General features: G+C 44.7%; 1 protein-coding gene across 7 annotated transcripts; it reads right to left on the bottom strand.

Annotated features, from left to right (window-relative positions):
* Positions 1-230: 230 nt before the first annotated feature.
* Positions 231-24,004, bottom strand: cdc42ep1a (CDC42 effector protein (Rho GTPase binding) 1a). 7 transcript variants are annotated; one of them, XM_047327390.1, is made up of 6 exons: positions 23,796-24,004; positions 23,393-23,467; positions 22,032-22,190; positions 7,608-7,711; positions 4,206-5,134; positions 231-1,983 (listed from the first exon to the last, which is right to left on the bottom strand). In XM_047327390.1, exons 5-6 carry the CDS (start codon positions 4,675-4,677, stop codon positions 1,271-1,273), a joined length of 1,185 nt encoding a protein of 394 aa, XP_047183346.1. In that variant the 5' UTR covers positions 4,678-5,134; positions 7,608-7,711; positions 22,032-22,190; positions 23,393-23,467; positions 23,796-24,004; the 3' UTR covers positions 231-1,270. The 7 variants fall into 7 exon arrangements, with proteins under 7 accessions (XP_047183346.1, XP_047183343.1, XP_047183345.1 ...); XM_047327387.1 differs by having other exon boundaries at positions 22,032-22,195; XM_047327389.1 differs by having other exon boundaries at positions 22,032-22,195; positions 23,393-23,521.
* Between the last annotated feature and the right edge of the window lie 650 nt (positions 24,005-24,654).

Raw genomic sequence — 24,654 nt, forward strand, 5'->3', positions numbered from 1 at the left:
GATGATTTTATGGACCTTGAGGCTGAATTAGGGTTCAACATTTCAAATGTGAAATGTGACTCCACCCAAAATCTGTTTTTCAGAGGACGGCAGCTGTGGTCAGTTTGAATTCATGTCAGGCCGCAGGCGATTGTGTCTTCTGCAGCTTTCAGCTCTCGCTTTCAGGATTTCAGATCATAAATGAAAAACATGTAATACACGAGGCTATATGTAAATAAAACGATGTTCAGCCTAATTAAAAAACATCTTTATTGTCAAATTATATCATTAAATGGTATATCATTGGTACTGACTGCAGCATATGGATGTGAATTGCACTATGTACTGCAGGTGCTCATACTGTAAGTACATATTTATAGGAGGTCGGTTGATATCTTAATGTACAGTTGTATAAAAGAACATATAAATGACATTTGTTCTAAAACAAAAAGCAATACAGGCGTCGGACTTCATATTAATTAAAAGGTGCACTGAGTATCTATATAAAAGGTCTGCAGCATAAAATTAACAATAATATGGTTTTGGCTTTGATTGCTTCGAGCAAATGCCGGTATGAACTTGTCATATTCCCTCAGTCTGAGCAGTTGAACAACCGACAGGTTTGTGTTCCTCTGATGTCTAGTAGGGACGATCCTGAGATTCCAGATCTCTCATGAGTTATCTTCCCTTTTTTGTTTCCTGGCATTGTATTCCTGAGTGACACGCTGACAAGAGATTGTAGTGATGCAAAAGGGGCTGCGGTAAGATTAAATCTATTTTTCTAATGCCACCACTTCCTCTCGGGTCTTCTCCTTAGAGACAAAGACTTGCACTGAGAATTTTTCCACCTCTTGGGTGAAGAAGTGTGTATAAAGCCTAAAGTGAATAACAGGCGTTGTAACTTGGACATGGAGTTTCCTCTGCGACGCCCACAACCTTGACCACATTCTCTGGTAAATCCTCACTTTCCACGCTTCTTTTTTTTGGTTTCAGTCCCGACCTTTGGAAAAAGACAGTCTCCCTTTCTGTGCTAAGTTTTCACTCCATTAAATACATTCCGTCACAGGTTCGTATCAAAATTGTGCATCCTTGAAGCATAATTGTATAAAAATAATTGATCCTGTATGAAGGATACTGAATTCAGGTTATAGGTTTCATGGTCGTCCTGTCAACAGAGCCAGCCTCATTGACCATCACAGGTTTTTAGATGATTGGTTTGAGCAGAATTACAGAAGAATCATACGTCAGATAAGAGATTTTTTGTGTGTTAAACATCTCCGATTAGCTCAGCTCAGACTTTGATTTCGTCTTCGTCATCCGTGTAACTGTAAGACATCTTCTTATTGGGCTGGCTGTGGATCGTCATCTCTGAATCGTCGGCCTCGACTCCGCTCTGTCCCTGTAAGAGGCTGAAACTGTAATGGCGTGCGATCACATCTGTAGCACTCTGGAACCGCTCGCCATCCATCCCCATTCCCGACCTCACTCGTTCAGGAGACCCCATCACCACATCAGGCACTTTGACAGAAAGCCCGACCCCATTCACATCTAGCGCAGTTTCCTCTTCTTCCCAGCCGGCTGCTTGCGGGCTCTTCCGGCCCCCACAGTCCTCCCTCAGCAGAGAATCCACATACGAGATAGTGGCCGAGTCCATTTCCGATCCCTCACTGGTCAGCCAGAATGCTAACCCCGCCTCCTCTCCCTCCCAAGCGTGGGTGTGCTCCTCCGGGTGGCCGTCGATGAGGCCGAACACCTCGCTCATGAGGGAGGGGCCGAGGTCAAAGGTGAAGGTGTCCAGGGAGTTGAGGGAGTCGGATGAAGCAGCAGCGGGTTTAGGGTCGGAGGTCCCACTGCTGGCAGAGCAGGTGGACAAGATGGCGTCGGTGGGGTCGGTCAGAGAGCCTCGGTGGATGTTGGTGGAGCAGGAAGTGGCGAGGGAGATGGAGGGCTGCTGGCGCTCGGAGCGGGATAGACGAGGCAGAGTGACGAAACCAGACTCCAGACCTGAGGAACACACACAGATGTCATTACACAGGGAGACAAAATGGTTGTCTGTTTTCTAACTGAGAGTTAGAGGAGAAGTAGATGATACCACTCATGTCTGTGAAGGGGGGGCAAGTAGCTTGGCTCTGCACAAAGACAAGTTGTGGTTTTATGGCGTTAGGGGTGGGTTTCGCAGCAGGAAAGCAACCATGCGTATTTCCCCAAATTATGAATTATTCTCCAACTATTTTACAGAGTGCACTTCACTTCTTTGTGCAGCCCTTTGTAACAGCGGTTTTGAGGGCGCAATTTAGATAGTGTTATTATTATTATATGTAGAGAGATATAACCATCACATAGACTGTATTTGAATTACATAAATTTAGGAATGTTTGCGTTTATGATGTTCAAATTGATTTTACAATTGCACACGACAGATTCGACTTAAAGGTAGAAAATGTAATTGATTCAGTTTATCCAAATGATACATTTGAAAACAAGCTTCCGATGTTACCTCTTTTCACACTCTTAGTTTTTTAAATCTAAAATAACATTTATTCAAAAACATCTATTGAACCTTTATCATACTTTTTTTAATACTACCTGCTGTGATCTTCAAATGTTCTGTGTATAACATACTTGTTGTGCTTCACTCATAGAAATGTAAATGATCAAGATTATGATGCAGTCGCACTCTCAGCATGATGTAGCATACGATTCCAACAGGGGGCAGTGTAAACCCGTTTGAGGGCATCCTGTCTGAGGATGACGAGCCAGCAACAAAACTGTCTGAGGCCGCTGAGTTGTTCTGCTCTTAGAACTGTGAATCATCCATCCAACACTGCCAGATCACTTAACAAGTCGCACACACACACACACACACACACACACACACACACACACACACACACACACACACACACACACACACACACACACACACACACACACACACACACACACACACACACACACACACACACACACACACACACACACACACACACACACACACACACACACACACACACACACACACACACACACACACACACACACACACTGCTGCCCTCCATGACCCAAACTGGCAAATTAGCACAGCACATATCGATGCCAGTCGTCACAGGTCCAAGAGTCTGGAGGTTTTTTCGTTCCAAACCAGCATCTGATTTCACAGATTAACACGCATTAATCTGAGAGTAAGGAAAAAGTAATCAGTGAAACCAGCGTCTGAAATGTTTGGTGGGATGTAAACCAGGAGAATCCCCATCCGTCCACATGACACGATGGATAATTTACGGGAGAGCACAGTAGCTTCGGTTATTGCAAAACAAAAATGAGATCTTTATTATTTATGTTTTGCTGAAGATGAGTAAACACTTTCAACAGCACACACATACACGTACACCCCCATAAAAACACAGATTGAATTAGGTCCCTTAACTATATATTCTGTAGTCATATGTTCTGATCATTATTTGGTCACCTTTAAAGTTCAAGGTTTTCGGTTAGTTTGTAAAAATGTTTAGATGAATGGAGCGCCTCATCTGGCTCTCGTGCACACTTCTTAAAAAATTCTCAAAGTACACACAGACACACACACACACACACACACACACACACACACACGGGGTGGGGGTGAGAATGCATGAGCCATGAGTGTGGTGTTAATGTGGGTCATTCAAACAGCCTCTCAGACAGCTTGTGGCCAGCTCTGTCTGGATCTCTGTGTGTTATCAGTGTAAAGCGCTGCTGATTATGAGCCAAGGTGATTCATAAGGACATCTGGGGCAAATCTGTCTCCAGATCACTGGGTAGAACTGACGGGCGAGTTTCCTCGCAGCCCCACGGATTTTTTTTCACCTCTCCGTAGTTACCAGTTAACACTGGTTTACTCATTTAATCTTCGCCCATTTGTTTGACTTTGTTCAGCGATGTGGCAACGAGAAATAAGACCCTTAATCTATTTTGGGATTTGGTGATGTACTTGAATGACTTGAATAAGAAAAGAAATGACATCATGTCACGAAATTCCCAGTGAAGTATATTTCGGAAAAATTCCCAAACATGATGGTGTAAATTCCTCAGAATTAAGGCACAATAGCTTCTTTCAACAATTATAGTAATACATCATAACACCAGAGCAGTTATGTATACCCCTATTCACATTACACATTTGACCCATTGTTGATGTAAAAATATTGATTTGAGCAGCTTTAAGAAAAAGACATTAACACACTCACCATAAGAGCTTTTCATCTCCTCAGGCGTGCTTTGAGAACTGGGGAAGAGCACTTTGGTGGTGGGACTCCCATTCGACAGATCCACGTCCAGCCTTGGGAGGGAGATGGCGTTCTTGATGATGGGAGAAATGGCAGGAGGTGCTGGTGACAAATCCTTGGACCCTCCTCTGGGCCGGTTGTCGGAGCCCCTCCTGATTTGACGGAGCGTCCTGGAGAAGAACGCTCCGATCTTGTTGTCGGGGCTGGTGATAGAATCCGTTTCCCTGCTGCTCCCGTTGGCCGACCCACCGTGGTTGCTGAGGAAGGAGGTGTCCCCGAACACGTCGCCGCCGCGGCCCACGTGCATGGTGTGGCGGAAGTCACCCAGAGGAGGGCTGATCATGTCCACCGTGAGGTCGTTCTTAAAGCGCCGCTTGCTCTGGGAGTGTGAGACCAGACCTTTCAGGCCTGACAGCTTTTCCTGAAGATTCATGATCTCGAGAGGTAAATGGCTTAATAAACCCCAAAACAACTGCCTTTAATCCAACCAAAAGGCTGGACTGAACCACAAAGTTGTCCCTGACAGTTTCGCAGTCCAAAGTACGGACCTGAAAAGATTATTCCAAGATCTTGAGACCATGTAATTGCTAAAGCTGAAAGAGTTGAAACTGGGAGCCGGCCGCGCCAAACAGTTGGCTGAAATGTTATCTGTGTTTAACGTGTGCAGGCCAAACTCTTTCCCACTCTTTGTAGATTGTTGTTCTGCATAGCTGGCGGGATTAAACAGACATAAATTGAGGAAAACACTGTGCAGTTGTGTTCCTGGAGCCGGCGGGGGCCGGTTGGAGTGTGGTCAGGTCGCCTGGCTTGCTTTGGGTTTTGGCTTTGTCGACATCAGCTCCGAAATAGGTCCAGCTGCAAATGGCTGTGCGGTTGCACCATGGAACCATCTATCGAGAGAAAAAACAGGGAGAAAACATCTATCTTTAAAATGCAGACAGGGGATGTATTTAATTTTGACGGATGTTGAAAGAAAATGCGTGACATTTCAGAGTTTATTCTGTGGGAGTTGAGCTTCAGCGAGAGTGATCACTCTGCTTTCCTTTACTGATAGTCATCTCACTGCGTTTTGGACGGATTGCTCTCTGCAGGTTCTTGGGATTCCGCGTTCCAAAGGTCCGCTGGTCTGGAACCATCTAAATTTAGACCTCAGTCACTCCTCTGTGCAAAAAAACACAAAACCCTAAGTCTGCGTCTTCTCCACGAAATAGCTGGGCTTTCGGGGAATTCCTGCTTCCATTTTGTGCTGCTTTGTCTGGCATGAAGGTCACACGCAAATTCATTTTAGACCTATCAGGCTTTGAAAGCAGAGCGGCGGGCCTCATTCAGCGGGCTCGGGTTGGTTTATAAACAGGCAAAGTATGCTCTGCGAGATAGGATGAGATTATGAAAATTTCCTCATAGCAAAATTACCGCTGCTACTTGGCTTTTTCTGCTAGACTGCCCGTGTATGGAGCCCGGAAACTGAACGAAATAAAGGGTTGAGGAAAAAAGTCATACAAGTCAAAAAAAAGCATGAATGAACACATAGAGTAAAATATCAAACTTAAACTGTTTTCCTTTCACTTCCAGTCAGTTAGTAAAATAGAGACAAATACGGTGAGGAAATAAAACTGAATTAATTCATCCATCACTGCCTCAAGTTCCTATTTTATTGGTATTGGTGCAAGTCTCATCGAATATCGGTTTCCTATTTTCCTCATCCCACGTTTGCTATTTCCGTTTCTTTCAATTGAGCAACGAGACGAAGACCACTGCTGGCTAGCTCACCTGAAAAACCTAAATCTAAATTCATCGAGAGACTTTTTCAGCTAGCGACTGAACTGAGCCAACTTTCATGCAGGTGATGTGAATACTGCTTTGTCGTTATTGTATAAACTCTTGGAACCGGGGATGTGCGATATTACGGAATCATCAGGTGGCAGAATGCAACGTGTCATTCAAATGATTAAAAAAAAGATGGCTGTGAAAAAAGTGATTTGTGACACGATAAGATATGATTGATAAGCATAATATGAAACAATAGACTCTTTTTCTATCTTCACACAATACATATAAACCTATGAAGATATTGCACAGCCCTACTTGTAACAGTAGTTAAATTGCTATAGCCAGCGATCTAATAGTAGTAGCAAAGTTGGCTGAGTTATTCAAATTAGCCTTAAACACCAACTTCTGTCTCCATGACATGATCTTCCGTTAGCTGCGCTTTCTCTGCTCCATTTACAGTAATAATATATGTATTCTGTTATATTTGTAATAGCCTTTTGTCGGTTTAGGAACTCCATACCGCTATAAATTTGAAATGAAGGCAGATGCTTTTTTTCTTCTTTCTGGTCAGGTGTTGTTCTTTGCCAGCAGAGTAATGGATACCCAATTTTCAAAAATATTTTGGTAGTATAAAGCTGCCCTGACAAAGACCTCTGGTTCTCTTTAAGAGGTTTCCACTGCAGCAGCGCAATGTCGACGGTTCTTCCCACGCATGCAAAGGCCCCGTCTGGCTTCATTAATGACCTGCTAGGGTTCAGGACATGGGAGATTGCGTCAGGTCCAAGGCAGCCCGTCTAATTTGCTGCCGACCGCAGTCCCAGGCCCTCCGCTCCACTTCGCCCGGCTGGGCGTTTTAAGGGGGGGGCATCTTGGAGCGGAGAGGGGGGGTCATGCCACATACCAGCGCTGTGCGGGGCCATATCGAGGCTCACAACGGGACACCAGGGACCAGTGTACAAAGGTGTGGTGTCGAATCCGAGACGGCGTGAGCCTGCGGGGACCTCGTGCACGTTCCCATGAACTGCGCTGAAGTGACAGGCCGCCTTTTGGATTGAAACGATTCCCAAGTGACTTGCGGACCTCAGTCCTAAAGGCAATTATGCTCTTCCTAATGAGGGGAGAGGTTTGTCTTGATACATTCAAGTTGAACAAGATAAACCTAAAAGTCTAATTGACAACCCACAGTACTGCTCTGACTGTGTGCTAGCAGAGATCTCTGGTGTTTTGTCTTTGCCTGTAATCCTGTTAAAGACCTTTTGACCACAACTCAGAGGGGGGGGCGCTTGCTCCGACTCCACTTATGTATCTGGACCCTCCGGGCAAAGCTTATTGCCATCTGAACATATGTCTGTATCCTGCTGAACTCTCCTCCCCTCCTCTCTTTGTGGTCCTTCTACACAAATACAGCAGTGTGTCAAATAACTGGCCCTGGCACCTAAAGGAGAGAAAAAAAACAACCCTCCCAATTGTTTTACTCTAGAAAAGGTTAAGAGTTGAACGCTATAATCCCGGGAGCAGCCTGACTCCCTGCGTCTTGGATATCCGAAAAAAAAGCACATGGGGACCTCTCAACGGGGGACAACTCAGACATACCCTGGATTATCCTCTAATCCTTCATCTCCTCCATTACCCCTGGTAGGGCACCTGCTTCTGGGCACGGCTGGGCTGCTACCACCCTGGTCAACTGGTCCTGATTCCTGTAAGAGAGGGGGGGGGGGATATAGATTATAAAACAAATAAATTTAGTTTGAGGGAGGAAGAGGAGGATAAAAAGGAGTGAAGACAAGGGATATGAAAGAAATGATCTAGAGATATCAGAGTAGGGAAAAAGGGTCAGATAGGGAGAGGAAGCGAGAGGAACACGATGTGAGGGGAGAATGAGGGAAGGACATAAAAGAACAAATAAGAGAATGCAGACCCAGCGAGATTTCAGTGAATGGATATGATCAGAGAAATATGCAGCCTGGGAACACACGCAATCAGACAGGTCATCTTTTGTATTAGCATCACTGATAATTCTTGTGGAGTCTTGCAACTTTCTCTTGATTGCAAGGTACATGCCTTTACCTGCCTTTTCCCTTTTCCCTTATTTTCTGTTCTATTTTAATATATCCCAAGATTTTAAGAAAAATCTTAACATTATGTCTTTCTTGCCAAAAATAAAAAGCATGACCGTATGAAAACATCCTGCTCAGTTGCTCTCTTCGGAGAAAGTCGCCGCTCGGGGGATTTCGTCTCATTCACACGTCACAGACGGGCTCAATAAATGACGTCCATGTCGCTGTGTACAGTATTTGCTTGAGGTGGCTTTGCTGGATATAACCCAGGGGAATCACTGTCTAATAGGAGCCGTGTGTTGTCTGTGTGTGTGTGTGTGTGTGTGTGTGTGTGTGTGTTGTCTGTGTGTGTGTGAGTGTGTGTGTGTGTGTGTGTGTGAGTGTGTGTGTTGTCTGTGTGTGTGTTGTGTGTGTGTGTTGTCTGAGTGTGTGTGTGAGTGTGTGTGTGTGTGTGTGTGTGTGTGTGTGTGTGTGTGTGTTGTCTGTGTGTGTGTGTGTGTGTGTGTGTGTTGTCTGTGTGTGTGTGTGTGTGTGTGTGTTGTCTCTGTGTGTGTGTGAGTGTGTGTGTGTGTGTGTGTGTGTGTGTGTGTGTGAGAACACACCTAAGCAGAGTCTATCTTTCGATTAAGACCATCAAACATCCTTCGTCTAAACCTTGCTGCTGATTGAAACCATGTTTGTTTTTTTTCTCTCCTTCACCCTCTCTTCTCCTCTCGCTCTCTCCGCACTTACCCTCTCATTTCTTTTCTACTCTCGCCCTCTTCTATTCTTTCTTTCTTTCTTCATGTTTGTTTCTTCCCCCCATTGCTCCTCCTTCCTTCTCTCCCTCTCTCACCCTCTTTTTATCCTGCTTCTCGTCTTTCTTCTTTTCCTTTTCTGTCCCTGGTTTTTATTTGCTTTCTTCTTCTTCTTCTTCTTCTTCCCTTTCATGTCTTCTCTTTGTTTCTCTCTGTGTGTCTTGATTGACCCAGGACGGCTGAAACAGCTCGACTACAACAGCTGTTGGGCCCACACACACACACACACACACACACACACACACACACACACACACACACACACACACACACACACACACACACACACCTCATTAATTTTTGATTACTTGAACTGAAAACTGTTTACTCCGCCACAGTTTGTCTGTAGCGGAATCAGCCACGGAATTTGGGCTCCATCGCAGCTCTTCCCCTCCCTTCTCCTCGCATGTCCTTCACTCAGTAAACCCGCTAACCAGGTGAACAAACATACAAGATAAGGCCGCATTTTTTTTTTGGGCTCACCCTTTGATTTTCAATTTACATTCCTATTTTACACCATCCACGCTCAGGTCTGGATCCAAGCAAAGCATGGCTGCACTTCCTCCTTATCCCAGAAAAACATTTTCATGCTTCAACAAATATCCATACGCCCTCGGAGGCTCCCTGCTTCCTGCATCTGCTCGAGCCAACAGTCCCAACTTGTGCTTCTTTGTTGCCTTTCTCTTTCTAAATATATTTTCTGTGCGCACACATGAAATTGTTTTTCATTCTCTATGCTCCTCCCCATCTCCACTTAGTTCATATTTGCCGTGGTTCAAGTACCCTATTAAAACAAACTCCTGAAAGGGTCATTTCACCTGCTGAGTGATAAGAGAACACAGAGACACCGGAGCCTGACCGATACACTGGCACGGCTGATATGAGCAGTTTTGTGTATGTCAGCTGAAAAGTATGAGGAAATTACAGGTCCAAAATGTCAAATATAAACTATATTTGAGGTAAGTTAAAGGCAACATCGCCTGTTGCATTGTCCACCAGAGGGCACTGACACGTTTATTTTTCAAGAGGCCGGCAATTGTGATGGCTGAAGTTTTTATCAGGTGGCCCTCATAGACTGTATATAAATATGGACGCCATGACAGTTCCCTCTGACTTTTTAATGTTTCCCACTGACTTGTTTTTCAACTCAACACCTTGAAAAGGCTCTTATTGGCAGTGTCATTTTAACCAAATAAGTCACTGCAACCGCATCTCATATTTCAAATCAAATGTTGGCATTAAAAAAATTATACACAATACTACGAGTTTCCACATTAATCAAGTGTTTTACTTTAGGTTCGTTCAATATGTCAGTTTTTTTACTGACCTCTGCGAGCAATTTATTTCTGTTGGAAACTATTTTTTTCTGATGATTCCAAAACCACACGAATCCACAATGAACTATGCTTTAGCACAAGGCTACTTGCCTACCACCCCTCAACCTGAATCCTTGGACCAACACATTCTTTTTTTCTCATCTCTTAGACACAAGGTAAGGTTATTGTGAGTTTCATGTCTAGGTTTCACATCATATAGTTTCAGGGAAAACGGGGAAAGGTGGAGACCCTCCAGAGCTACAGGGGAAACTTCACAACCGTCCAAGTCGTTTGTCATGTGAAAAGTTCACATGTTGTCAAGTTCTTGGACAGCAGCCAATCGACAAAAAGACTTATTCCTGCATTGCAGGTTGAAAAATCGTAATAGCCTAGTTCACCTACACGGTCCACTAAATCTGTTCCTGAACATATCTGAAGTGACTTGAGAAATGGTAAATTTAAGCTATATGAATACTTGGTTGGTAGAGTTGGCTTGTTTGTCCACATTTCCCTCCACACAAGCCAAGTCACAGCATCGACCATCCAGCCGGCTGCGTGACCTGCTGGTTGTTGACCAGTTATTGATCAGTCCAGCCACTAAAAAAAACTCTATATTCCTTCACAGGGGTCATGTTGATCATGTTGTTGGATAAATGAGTTGTGGCCATTTGGCGATGAGAGACCACGATGGAGCAGCTCTCCCGACATTAGCATGTGTGGCCCAAAAAAAAAGCCAGGGAACCCTGTGGTGTGAAAACAAATACAGCAGCCGGATTCAAAGTTCGCACCTCCGCAACTGACCCTGTCCTGGTTGGTTGCGTCAATGACACCCAAAGGTTACAGAGGGTCCCCCTTAAAGGAATGTATAACTCAGGTTCAAAAAGAGAGACAAGGAATACAGTGGGGAAAAAACCACAGGCAATGTCTGAACTCAATTCTTCTTAATCGAGTGCTTTGAAATGTACTGTGTCATTAGAGAGAAACCATACGAGGTGGATGTACAGGAAAACACATTACACACGTGTTGAATCTGTTGCCCCGGTGCATACAGAAGACCGACGTGGAAATATTGACGCATTTACTCAAGAAGCATATACTTCCACTACCAACTGGGGGAATTACAGAGATTACAATACATGAAAAATGGATCCAGAGTCAGAAAGACTGGATCTATCCCTGAATATTGTTTATTGGCTTATGTGTTATTATCACTGACGCAGGTTGGCTGTTTATTGATCACCACTGTGTGTGTGTGTGTGTGTGTGTGTGTGTGTGTGTGTGTTTGTTTATTGGCGGGCTTTAGTCGGCCAACGAGCCCTCCCATCGACGCGACTGTCAAACACTCAATGTGTTTGTGAGTGCGTGTACTGTAGGTGGCATTTGGCACGGACGGCCTCCCTCGTGGCTCACTGGCAGGTCGTGGGGGGTCAAAAGGCCGCTGCCCCCCCAGGCTTGTAATGAGTCCAACACGCTGTGTCGCCCGTTTGTCTCCACAATTAAAACACTTCAAGGCCACCAACTTCAACTTCACCAGGTCGCGGCCCAAGATGTACATCTTGTATGAAAACCGTTAAGTTATGAGATGTAGCTGTGGTAATTACAAGGCGTGGGGGTGATAAAAAAATCAAAGCACTGCCAGAGCTTATTCTGACCATGGTTGCAGTGGGGGGAAATAGTAATGATATGCTGCTGCCCCTGGTGCTGAATATAAATTTTGTTGCGGAGCAGATTGAGTTTCACGTCGGGGGATCTGAGAAAAGTGTCTCACAAAGCAGCGAAGCAACGTACACGGCACAATATGATACAGTCTGATGATAAGACCGTGTCTGATAACAGCCTTGGGTTTCAGTCCACATTTTTTACAAAGTCTTAATGGAGTTACCTTATCTGAAACCAAACTTCATGTGTTTGCTTAATTTCTCTGCATGACGGGAAGCCTTTCTTTACAAATGACAACACTGCCAATAATGAATCCCCCAACAATGCAACTAACAATTATAACAACATACAACCCAGTAGAACTCATTAAAAAAAGTTATTCACTCTCAAAACAATAAAAAAAATATCACATAATGAAATGAAGCTAAATATCAAGGGAAACATTAAAAACACCTTTAGCAATGTTATACACATGACAAAGGAATATTATGGGATATACAAAAAAAAGTTTCTACCTGAAGATTTAAGACAAGGAGATGTCTATGAGCTCCACAAGAATTCATCACTGACTAACAGACTCATTGTGTGTCTCTCCGAGGAGCGTTCTGCAGTGATGTCCCCGGAACAGATAACGAACTCACCCCAGTGAAACCGAGTGAAGGGGACTGCTCGACCCCAGTGCAGATCTCTTTTTCCAGTCGAAGTGTGCCCGAGGTCGGTGTGGTTCCGAGGGAGCCGCTGGGGCCGCCGGACTGCTGCGCTGCTGGTGCGCCGGGTGTGTGCGGCGCGGCGCGGCGCGCGGGATGAGGAAAGGGGGCGGGGCCACGGGTCGGACGGCCAGCGGGAGCCGTCATGTGACCGAGAGGTGCTGCGCTCCGGCGGCTCCGCGCCGGCAGGCTGCGCGGTGGTCCAACACCTCGGGTCGGCGTGTATCTCTGCAACGTGCCTATTGACTCGTTCGCACGATTTTTTGTTGTTGTTGCAGTAGTGCGTAAAACGTGCGGAGAAATGACCCGCAGTTCCCCCGTGGCCGAGGCAGGGGGCGCTGTGACACGAACTTCATGTCCCACCAGAGCCCTGTGTGTGTGTTTGGGGGTCCCACGCCCCAACCCCCCTGGCCCCCGTGTCAGTGCTTCACAATGGGTTGAGCTGTTGACTTTCATGGGTTCAGGTTGGATGGGTTACTGTTCAATCGGGGGTTGTTTTTTGTTAAATAAAAGGGAAGTGTGAGGTTTCTCGAAAAACACGTTTAAGTCAAAAGGGGAGCCGAAGGTAGAAAAAATATATATATATATATATATATATGCCGCCCAGCTCCTGTCAAGTGCGAATCATCAGACATCATCAGCTGAGGGTCTGCTGACTCCCGGCAAGAGGGGAAAACACGCAGTTGTGAAATGGTTCCAATGCTGAATGTGTCTCTTAAATGTCCAATAAGTCACCACAATTTAATATGACTCTATTAAAACCTAAACGTCATAATAATAATAAGAAGAAGAAGAATATCTGGCCTTCTCTGAGGACGTCTTGAATAGACCCAAATGAAACGTAAATCCACTAAGCATGATATGAGTGGCTGTACTCTTTTAAAGAATGGCACATTTTCAGAAATGTGCTTTTTTCCCCCCATTTTTTTTGCTGAACGCGATGACGCCACTCTCATGTTTGTACAATTATGAGGCAAAGGAGCTATAGCTGCCACGGTGAATCATCTTATCATAAAGCCAAGAGAAACAGATAGCATAGTTCTGTTGAAAGATAGCAAACTCCGATTACCACCAACCCTATGTGTAAAAATGACCATTGTGTGGCTAATATTTCTTTGAAAAGTGTCCTAAGGTGCTGTTTAGTTGTTTGTTGGTTCTGAATGATCAAACAGAGCCAATGAGCTCATTGTTTTCTGCTCTTTCCAGTCTTTCCGGTCAAAGCAGTCATCATGAGGTGTAGCCCCGTAAAGTGCACATGTCAGTGGTCCTGCGCTGACCTGTCCAGCAGGAAGCCGAGCCTTATCAACAGGAACAGGAGCATCCTCGGCCCGTCCTCCAAGGCTTCTTAACGGGCCAGTCTGTCGTTAAAAGCTCCGAGGTGGCCCGTCAGTCTGCCAGCCTTCGCCACAGCCGATGACACCGCAGCCACATGCCACATCTGAGTGAGCTACCACACTTCCCCCTTGCCCCCACACCCCTGGTGCCACACACACACACAGACACACACACACACACACACACACACACAGAGACTACAGTGCTCACACGAAGGCAGGCGGAAGTAAACACAATCACACACAAGCTGGAAAGCCACTGTTGTTCACTGCTTTAGGACGACACCCTTCCTCATCTCTCATGAGCTTAATATATCCTTTGTTTACATGTTTTTGAAATAGTTTTTTTTCCGCTTAGATTTTCAGGTATTTCATTTTTCAAATACATACCCAGCTATACAAAAAATTTCAGACAAAATCCGAGAACCTAAAATCTATCCCTCCATTTGGCTTTTCACCGTGAGCAGTATCCCACAATGATTGGACTTTGATGAATCATTGGGGAGTGACGTTGGTGGTCCCTGTCAGCGAATGACAACGATTTGTCTGAACTAAGTGAAACATTTGGATGCTTTCAGACGAATTGAGATGGACTAATTCAATTGTTCAATCAACTTTATCATCCGAGCATCAGCTGTTTCATAGTTTGTTTGGTTAGAAAAAGGGGCTGAGTGTCCTTCGAGAACAGACACTTTAATACACACCTCTAGTCTGTATATAATACTGGAGGGCGTCTGAGGATTATCGTGTGTGTGTGTGTGTGTAACAGTCTTTGGTCTGTCCTGTGTCCCGCTGCCACCCCTGCCCACGCTCCTCAGGCATGAAGCGCTGGCACAGTTGCGCCACCTTCACTCCGGCTCCGACAGATTCATTTAACTGAGCCAACAACCAACGGACCAACGGTGCTTTCAGCAGATTCACCAGATGACGTTCACTTGGGTTGTTTGTGCACCAAATCTTTCCAGGCTTTTGGGCTTTCAGATTAAAAAAAAAAAAAGAACAACCTGGTTTATATCATTTCTCACTAAAACATCCAACATGAGGACCCTTAGCTAACATGTCAGGATGCAAACTACCAGCCAACACACTGGATGTCAGTGGTCATCATCTACTCCTGTTTGAGTCACATTTTTCCTCAAACAGTGTTCAGCTCTTCAATGAAATGACTGTTACACTGAGTGAACAGCAGACTTGTTCTTCTGAATTGCTTTGATCACTTTTCTTTTATATTTACAGTTAATCAGATAACAATCATGTGTTATGTGGAAGGTTACGTGTAATGACAAACTGACAGGGAATTGCCATCTGATCGTACATTACGTCCTGTTTTTTTGGGAGTATTTTTAGGATCTTTCATTGTTAACGCTTTTTCTTATTTGGTCCACACTCACCTCCCCCATTGTAGAGCTCAGCAGAAAGCAGCCAACGCTTTTCAGCAATGTCTGTGTTTTAAGACAGACGACGTGACAATTTCTCTAAAGGGCCGGCTGGCTGCAGCCTAGGTTATAAACCCCACCCCCTATATATCTGCAGATGGGACATGGGCAAAACTAAAAAATACAAGCGTACCACATGTTTCCCAAATAGGTTTTGTGTCATTTTAGGCAGTCCTTACAACTGTGATGTCCCTGATAAGTTTGGTTATGATGCTACAAAAAATGGGTTGCGACGTGGTGCTTGACACCTGAGACTGACTCGGGTTGGTGCGGCGGGTGTATTGGCGGAACATCCACACCGAGGCTCCACTCCACGATCACTAGTGCGCTGACTCTGGCTCCAAATGACATCGCCGGCTCAAGATGGCAGCAGCCCTATGCGGGATGTATTGGCTTCAGTTTTTTTGTACAGTGAGGCGGAAGTGGAGATGCACCGTCCTTGTTAATTTATGGACATTACTTCTCTGCTGTTGTCTGAAAATGTTTGGATGCTCGAAAGTATTCAGTTTTGACTATTGTTACCTTATATGATGTTATATATGATGCCAGAGTTTCGGTCTGCAAAATATCACAAGGACAAATTGTACTTTGTACAATTTTAGACTTGAGCGGAGGCTTTGCAGTGGCACTGTAGGACAACATTCTCCTCGATGTTGTCCAGTCCTATAATATCTTTCTATATCACTCTGTGACTCACGTAGCTGAAGCACTGTTTGGTTTGTCTCGACTTCACACTCATTCAAACCCGCTCTGTGTCTGGGTCTGCTAGCTGTCTTGATTTTGAGGCTGCTTGTGTCTTTGTTGCAGTGACCCTGAGAAGTAAAACACTATTTCTGTCGTTCTGCTGAGGTTGTTATTTGTGTGCAATGCGCATGTGTTTTGCTTTGAGCAGTACAATTTCCCAAGCATCTCATCTCTCCTCTGCCTTTCTATGATTTCTCGACTCCTCCTGTCCATCTCTCTGTTCTCTCTCTCTTCCAGGGTCTCTCTGCATCCCTCTTCTCTCTCTCCTTCACTCCATCCCAAGATAAACGACCTCTGTTCTGAGGCATGTCAGCTATTTGTTAAAAAAAAAAAAGCGCTCAAGTTTTTGGATGCTGTTCAGAGCTGGGTCCCCAAAGGGAGGCGAGATTACAAATTTAGTGCTTTTTCACAATCTCTCCCTCTGTTTTTCATTTGTCTTGGTCTGCGCTGCTCTTTTTTTCCCCATCCAACTCTCTCACGACTTGTGCATCTCTCACTTGAAACGTGGTGATCCCCAGATTTGTCCGATTCAGCGCCCTGTCACATCTCTGTTTGACTTTCTGTTCCAGCCAGTTTGACCATATAGAGTCTTTGAAATTCCCCTCATGTTTGTTAAACACTGATTTATTTTGTGTCATGAACTTTCATCACTCTGCTCTGAGTAACACACGGAGGGGAGAACCAAATATGAGAACACCAGTTCTCACGCCTCTGGGCAGCTTGTGTCAAGTCCCTTTGAGAATCTCTCACACACACACACACACACACACACACACACACACACACACACCCACACACACACACACACACACACACACACACACACACACTTCAGTGATTCTGGGGCAAAACCCTCCCAATTTGGAATTTGCTTATCACTGAATTGTTTGGAAAAAGCTTTTTCTTTTCAGAGTATTGACCTGAAGTGGATGTTCCTCTGATGACAAGGCTGCGTTGACGTGTCCATGTATGTTTGTGTGGTTGGAGTGCAGAATGTGGTGTATTATGGTGAGATAAAACATAGGACATTCAGTGCTTTTCTGCTTTTTGGGTCACACACTTGTCTATGTGTGGCCTTGCAGACTTGCAGTTGCATTGCTTGTTTGTCTGCCCTGAAAAAAAAAGAGACTAAATTCAACAGTTCTCACCAGTTTTTTAACCTAGCATTTATCTTATTTTCTAAAAGCTCTTGTGCCGTCATCATATTTGTGTAGGCCATTGTCAGTGACACAGAGCTGTAAACAAATTAAGATACGTTTCATTTTATTCTGTGAAAGCACACACACACACACACACACACACACAGACGAAGACACCCACTTCGCTGCGTAACCCACTGGTGTCACATGCTGAGCTCCACTTCTTTTTATATCCCAGCACACAAACACGCACGCACGCACACACGCACACACACACACACACACACACACACACACACTCACAACACAGCGGCTGTGTTTAGACTAGGTCACCGTTCCAATATGGAGATACAGATCACTGTTTTGCTTTCCCGAGCATGATGAAGGGGTAATTATATCTAACCAGGCAGGGAGAGAGAGAGAGAGGGAGAGAGAGAGGGAGGGAGAGAGAGAGAGAGAGAGGGAGGGAGAGAGAGAGAGATGAAGGGGGGGGGGGGGGGTAGGACAGGACAGGAAGACAGCAGGGGGGGGGGGTAGGACAGGACAGGAAGACAGCAGTCTTGGCCCAAATTGCCCACCCTCATTGTTCTTTAGAGCTCAATACTTTCCCTGTGGACACTACAGCAGTGATAATTGTGAAAAATATATTCACGTTTGTTTCAGACTCAAAAATGTCAACCCCCTAAAACCCGCCGTCCTGCCCCAAAAGTAGGCGTGTGACGACAAACAACAGCGTCCGACGCACTTGTTAACTGCTCACCGTGTTTTTTCGTTTGTGTCCGAGCTGCTCCTTTGACCTCAACTATTTTGTCTGTGGCTTGTTGACTCCGTGAGTCCTTCCAAGTGGCTCCTGGAGGAGGGAGAGGACTCAAACATGAACTCAGCTGGTGTGATGCATTTACTGGAATAAATACCAGCCCCCTTTCACCTTGTGCAATGACAGCAGAGTCATATTTCATTATGAAATTTGCAGGCAACGGCTTATTCATCAAACTCCCCCCTTGAATAGTGATTATCCAGTCACAGCTTAGCAACTGTAACTAGGCAAAACAAATACTTGGACCGTCAAGAGCTCATAGGTTTGGATTGGGGAATATTCTGTATTCGTCTGCTCTCACCTAAAATGCATTTGTTAGCGCATGTCCAGAAAATTACCTGACTGGTGAAAATAATCTGGCCGGGTGTCAGTTCAGTCTCGACGTCTTTTTGACAAAGCAGATGTTCTGTGTAGCCTAATATCTCTCCTATTGACTTTTACAGTTTACACTCCAGCAATCGCAACCAAACTTGTTCCTTGACCTAGTTATCAGTCACCAAACAAACTGGTCAGGCCTCATATTAAAAGATTTCTCTTGCAACCTTACAAGCTAAAACATAAAGCATAAATCTAAACATGTATCTCAGCTTACTCGCCGCGTATGAAAGCTAAACAGCCAAAAATAAAAAAAAATGTTGGAATGAAGAGTAATCATTTTAGCCACCAAAATCAATGGTGACTGGCTAGCAGTCAAATAACTACCTTCATCCACCTCTGACTCAGATGACGGACCCACTCGTTCAAAGATCACTAAGACTGTCAGAGGTGAATCTGCCACCGTTATCATAGCTTTGCAAGAACAATAACTTTCTGTGCAACTTTAAAGCACCTGATGTCAAAATCAAATAGTTGACCATAAAGTGCTGCAGGAATGAGCCCCAATACTGGAAATGAATTCATATCATTGCATTTCTCGTTCCCTCTTTGCAAAGTCAATTGGAGTACATTTGAGGTTGGATGCCCAGAAAACAAGGTCTGTAGTTAACACAAGCGCAAGATGTTTTCACATTTTATTCTTGTACATCAAATGCATCATTGAGTACCCCACTCGTGATATCTGTGGACCTTTACTTGTTTGAAAAAAAAAGAGGTTGCTAAAGGACAGACGTTATCGGGGACTTTTCCAGGAAGGCCTCGCGCAGAAGAGGTAAGGACCCCGAATTGGCTTTTTGAAGAGAGAACCAGGGCGACTCTAGCTTCCAGGGTGGCTGACTGCGGCACTGTATGGGATGGAGGGAAAAGGCGTGAAGGTGAGGAGAAAAAGTCAGAGGGCAGAAAAGTTATTCAGAAGAGAGAATTTGAGAGACGGGGTGGGGGACGGGTGAAGCGAGTGAGTTGAAACAGGAAGAATATTTCAGAACGTGGTCATGTCTTCCCAAGAAGTGACCCTCACGCAGCGCAAACACCTGCCAGATAAATGCAGAAACCGTTTTTCAGCGGCACAAGTCCAGGACATTCTCAATGACCATAGTTATTTCCAAAGAAATCACCATGGGCTTGCCGTGAACTGTGAGGTATTCTCATTTGAGAACCAAGACATTTTGAAGTTTAATGAACAACAGCCCTCTGAAATTATGTGTAATGGTTTGGAAAAATTGTACAACGGCATTACAGAGTTATGTGCTGTTATTATGTTTATACTTACGGAGTTGGTTACTGTGTGTTTTGGATGAATTTTATCATGTTGCCCCTTCTTGATCCATTAAACACGCACGTCTTAGGCCGAAACAGGCTAATCTCAGCATCCCGCTTCTTTGAAAAATGCATGCCGAGACGTTCAATACACAAGCCATAACTTCTTCTCACTGGAAGAGCCCGGAAAAAGTGAAATCCCCCAGAAAATGTTCAGCTACGGGGCTCAGTGTCTTTTGTGTGAGTTTTGGACACCAAAGCAGACAATCTGCCTGCCAACGGGCAGTTTTATAATGTACAAATTCTCACATTCAAACAAAACCAAACCTAATCCAATTCAAATTCTCCGGCTAAGTAATATTCCCTTTTTTTATCGCAGCAGTGCATATGAAAACAGGGATTGAGTACCAGTTAGTAAATCCTGTCTCTGTGGCCTGATCTGCTCCCCAGTGGCCAGACTGGTTTGAATTAGGCCTCTCCAACCTTCCGCAGCCCGTCCACTAATTTGACTCCTAGAATAACAGCAGCTACTGTGTTTTTCAGGAGTCTGGAACCGAATGTCGGTCTGGGGAGTCTGCAGCGGACACAGGTGCTCTCTCTCTCTCTCTCTCTCTCTCTCTCTCTCTCTCTCTCTTTTTCTCTCTCTATCTTTATTTCTCCCTCCCACCAGTATTTTGGCTGAAGTATATGTTCGGGAGGGACTGTTTTACTATTTTAGAAAAAAAAATAACAATCCTAGATGTCTTGTTTTCATGTAGACTGTTTCCTGGTCTGATCTGTACCCTTCAGTTTGTCTAAGGATTTTGCAGCACGTGTGCGTGTGCGTGTGTGTGTGTGTGTGTGTGTGTGTCCATGTACACTATTGTGTACTATGAGTATAAGTTTGTATATGTATATTGTAAATGAGTGCATGGGTGAATGTCTGCCAGTTACTCCATTTCAGGTGATGATAACCATTGGCTATGTGTAACTACAAATGTTGGTTGTATTTTTTTTTAATTTACTGACAGACAGTTGAGGAGAAATGTATTAAAACCTAGTTTTATACAAAACGCAGCATTTAATATATAGTACAGAACTGTACCAGAAAACATTCATACAGTCATCCGCAGTACATCCGTAGGAAAATATGTATGTAGAAGAGCAGCACACACACACACACGCACACACACACACACACACACACACACACACACACACACACACACACACACATGCACACACACCACTGAACACACAGGAGATGAACAAAGCAAATCAAAGGGTAGTCCAGTGATAATAATAAAGTTCAAAAAGCACCAGCTCCAGCCATGAGTTCATTATTGACACGCATGCAAACTGACAGATTCTTCGTATGACCGGGCCCACGTCATAACTGGGAGGTTTTTTAAATGTTTTTATGAGTTGCAGAAGTGATGGAGAGAAATACCTGACAATCTGGTGCAACCCCCCCTCCCCAAAAAAAGCATCCTCCCCACAATCATTATCACCTCTGTGAAGCCTGTTGTGTGACTTTATTGCTTATGTTGTGTTGGTGAACTTGGACTTGATAGTAATGTTGAATTCCATCATGTCCCGAATCTGTTAAGGAGTTCTTAGATGTCCAGCTTAACAGAACAGCACGTTTATTTGTCTTCTTTTTTTTTTAGTTGAAGTTAGATGAGCCGATCGCTACGGCTTTCATGTCTGTGCAGTAAATGTGGAGCTAAGCTTGCTTAGCACATGTACAAACACCTGACGGCGAACAGCAGAGACACCAGGACGTTATTGTGCCACGACCAAGGAATAGTGGTATGGTATGGTTAACAGCTACAGACGACCCTGACTTTACAAACGGCTGATGTCATTTCAGTGTCTTGTTCCAGAGTACACTGTTTGCACTGAACTGCAGTCCACAAGCATGTCAGGAAGGGGACATCAGATAAAGGCTTGTTTACACACCAAGCATGTCTAGGAACAAATTCTATTCATTTAACTAAACTTCCATTAGTTTACGTACTTGGTCAAGGTGAGGGTGATGTCATGCGAACTCCACATGATCAGAGTGTGAGTTGGTCATTGTAAGGTTTGGTCAGGTCGAGATTTTTCTGAAAAATCATTAGGAAAATAAAAGCGGCATTTGCCTTTGAAACCCAGGCTCCTGTGCCAAACCTAAAATGTCATGAGTGAACATTCCCAACTAATCACACTCAATTTGATATAAACCAAAAAGGCGTCTGTTGGAAATCCCCACCATTCCTGGTTTTCCTTTTTTCAAACCCCCTGCCCCTCTATATTTCACCCTCCAGCCCTCACCGCCTCCTGCTCTACCCTCCTTCACTCCACATTCGCACACACACCCGAGTGCGCGCATTCATACTGTAGATGCTTCTCTCTTACATTCGTCAAACTGGGATGCGACGCTGATTAGCTTCCTGGCAGGGACGCCACCATCCGCCCCCCTGAGTCGAGGACGGGCTCCTCCTGAAGGGCCCGACTGTGGGTGGAGAGCCGTAGCCGCCGCTGTTTGTTTGCACTGTGTCCTTATTTCCGTGAATTCTGACCTGACAGGAAGTGTGGAAGGGGAGACGGGACAATGGGCCATTGTAAGACAACGCTTTATGTCCATGTGAGGCTAAAACAGGAAAACGTACTAAGACGGGCGCGTGCATACACACACACACGCTAACCTGCACAAACACTCGGAGAGTCAGAGACCCCAGCAAAGATCATTTTCCCTTGTCCTATCGCTTACTCACACATACTCATGAGGATATTTCATTGACTGCACATATTTTAAACTGGCACAAAGACAGGTAAATGTCTCGTACACTACAGGACTCAGGTTTTGGTACATGCAGCTGTTTATATTTATACTTTTTTTACATATTTTGACCTCCACCGATCTTACCTTTCAGTCACCGTAATCTTTAATCCTCATTCTTAACCCAGCATTTCCTCAATGTCCAACCCAACCCAAACTCAACATGTGAACAGTGCACACACACACACACACACACACACACACACAGTTTTCCAGCATGCCTTCCTGACCACCATGTCCATGTCTCAGCCCGTGACCTCGAACCATGTCACCTTTCATGTCGGCAGGGAGAGCGGGGCTTTGAGGCCAGGTGATGTATGGATTCACACAGGCTGTCAAAAGATGCAAAGGGACGGAAAGATGTAGAGGAAGGGAGGCTATTTACAGACCTGAAGGTATGTGGCGTAGCAATGCTGTTTTCTGAGCTCTGTGTGTGTACATGTGTGTGTGTGTGTGTGTGTGTGTGTGTGCATTTGACAGTATGGATTCTCTCTCCAAAGTGTGTGAGTCTAACATAGACGCCTATGTAAACTGTACTGTGCGTTGACTCAGTTAATCCCCTGGTCGGTGATGACCAAGGCCCTGATAGGAGAGAGAGGTTTGGGGCAGGAGGGGAGTGTCTGTGTATGTGTGTGTGTTCAGAAGAATGTCAATGTCTGACCTTTGTGCTCTTTGTGTATGGATGATTGACCTGGAAGGCTGACCCTGTGTGTGCTGGCTTCACCCACACACACTGACACACACTCATGCACACATGCACACATTCACACACACTTCAGACATGCCTCTTATCTGAAGCGTGAACAAAAGCCCCAGTCATGCTGTCGGCACAGACGCAGTACATGCTCTTTGAGTGCTTGGACACATTTTGTTGACAAGTGGACTCTGATCTAAACCAGTCTGTGTCGGGTGGTGGCCGAACTGTGACTTCACTCACCTCACTGTAATTAGATCTCAACATGTTTGGCTCGGTGGTATCTAAATAACAGTGTTTTCAACTGCAGCGGTAGGCCTGTCAGTGTGAAAAGAGCAGAGTGTGTGTGTCCGTGCAGAGCAAGATTTTCCCCTGAATTAGAAAGACAGTTTGCAATTGCTTGAAGTTAATTCAGTTTATATTTCTGTTTCAGAAAAGTTGCTGCTAACTGATGTTTTCACACTTACAAAGTGAGAATTGCAGATTCTAATAATAATCCTCTGTGAGTTTGTCGCTGCAAGTGACAGCTTTAACGTTACCTACTCATTTCATCCACCACAAAAAAATATGAATTATTGCAGCTTCATAGCTGAATTTAGTCCACAGAGATAAAGAAAGCAGAAAAATGAAATACAAATGTGTTTACCTGAAGTTTAGGGTTAGGGGTTAGAGGCAACAGACAACTTTGGTTCCCCTAGTGGTTCCAGGTGGTATCATTGTTCGGTCACTGTCGTAGAGGTGCTACGGTAGCAAAGCGCCGGTAAGGACGCAGTTATTTTTTTCCTCAGAGCTCCTGAGGAAGTTGTCAACACAGCTTTACAGATAACGGAGGAGAAGAAGGAAAGAAGCTCCTACTTCGTTTTTCTGGTTCCTGGCGTTCACTAGCGGCAGAGATGCCATCAAAGGCGTGGATCTATCACGATCAAAGGAGGCTTGAGGCGAAAACAAACCAATCAGAATTAAGTCCATTGCTGTTGTCAGGTAGAATTCTGCACAATGCAATATCCACTTTTTCCTCAGTCAACTGGATTCTTTTTCTCTCGCCAGGTTGAGTTGTTGCGGTCAATTCGGCCGCTCCACCTCCTGCCGTTTCCATCACCGGGGATGGAAACCGGGAGAAGGCAATTTTCTTTGCAGGTTTTGGTTCCAAAATGGGTGACTCTGTTCCTTTGTGTCGTAAATCGAAAAGTCAGTTTTTTGCGAGAAAAAAAACGCGTCGAGAGAATAACATGGTGAAAGCCAGACTTTGGCGGATGGTGTGGTTTTTACGCCATTACACTGTTCAAACATTTTTTAACATTCACAACAGTTTCCTCTTTAATTATGTCTTCTTCTTTTGCGTCAGAATTATTAACTGCTCAGTTGTGCTTTTTTTTTGTTCCTTCTTTTGTAGCATTTTTTCCATCACACTACCCTGAACATTTTGTACTCCTTGTGAGGGATCGACTACATTTCCCTGGCTGACTTTTACAACACTGAGAGCAGCATACATGAACTGTAGAGGG

Source organism: Scophthalmus maximus, chromosome 16 (genome assembly GCF_022379125.1).
Source record: "Scophthalmus maximus strain ysfricsl-2021 chromosome 16, ASM2237912v1, whole genome shotgun sequence".
NCBI classification, from domain to species: domain Eukaryota; kingdom Metazoa; phylum Chordata; class Actinopteri; order Pleuronectiformes; family Scophthalmidae; genus Scophthalmus; species Scophthalmus maximus.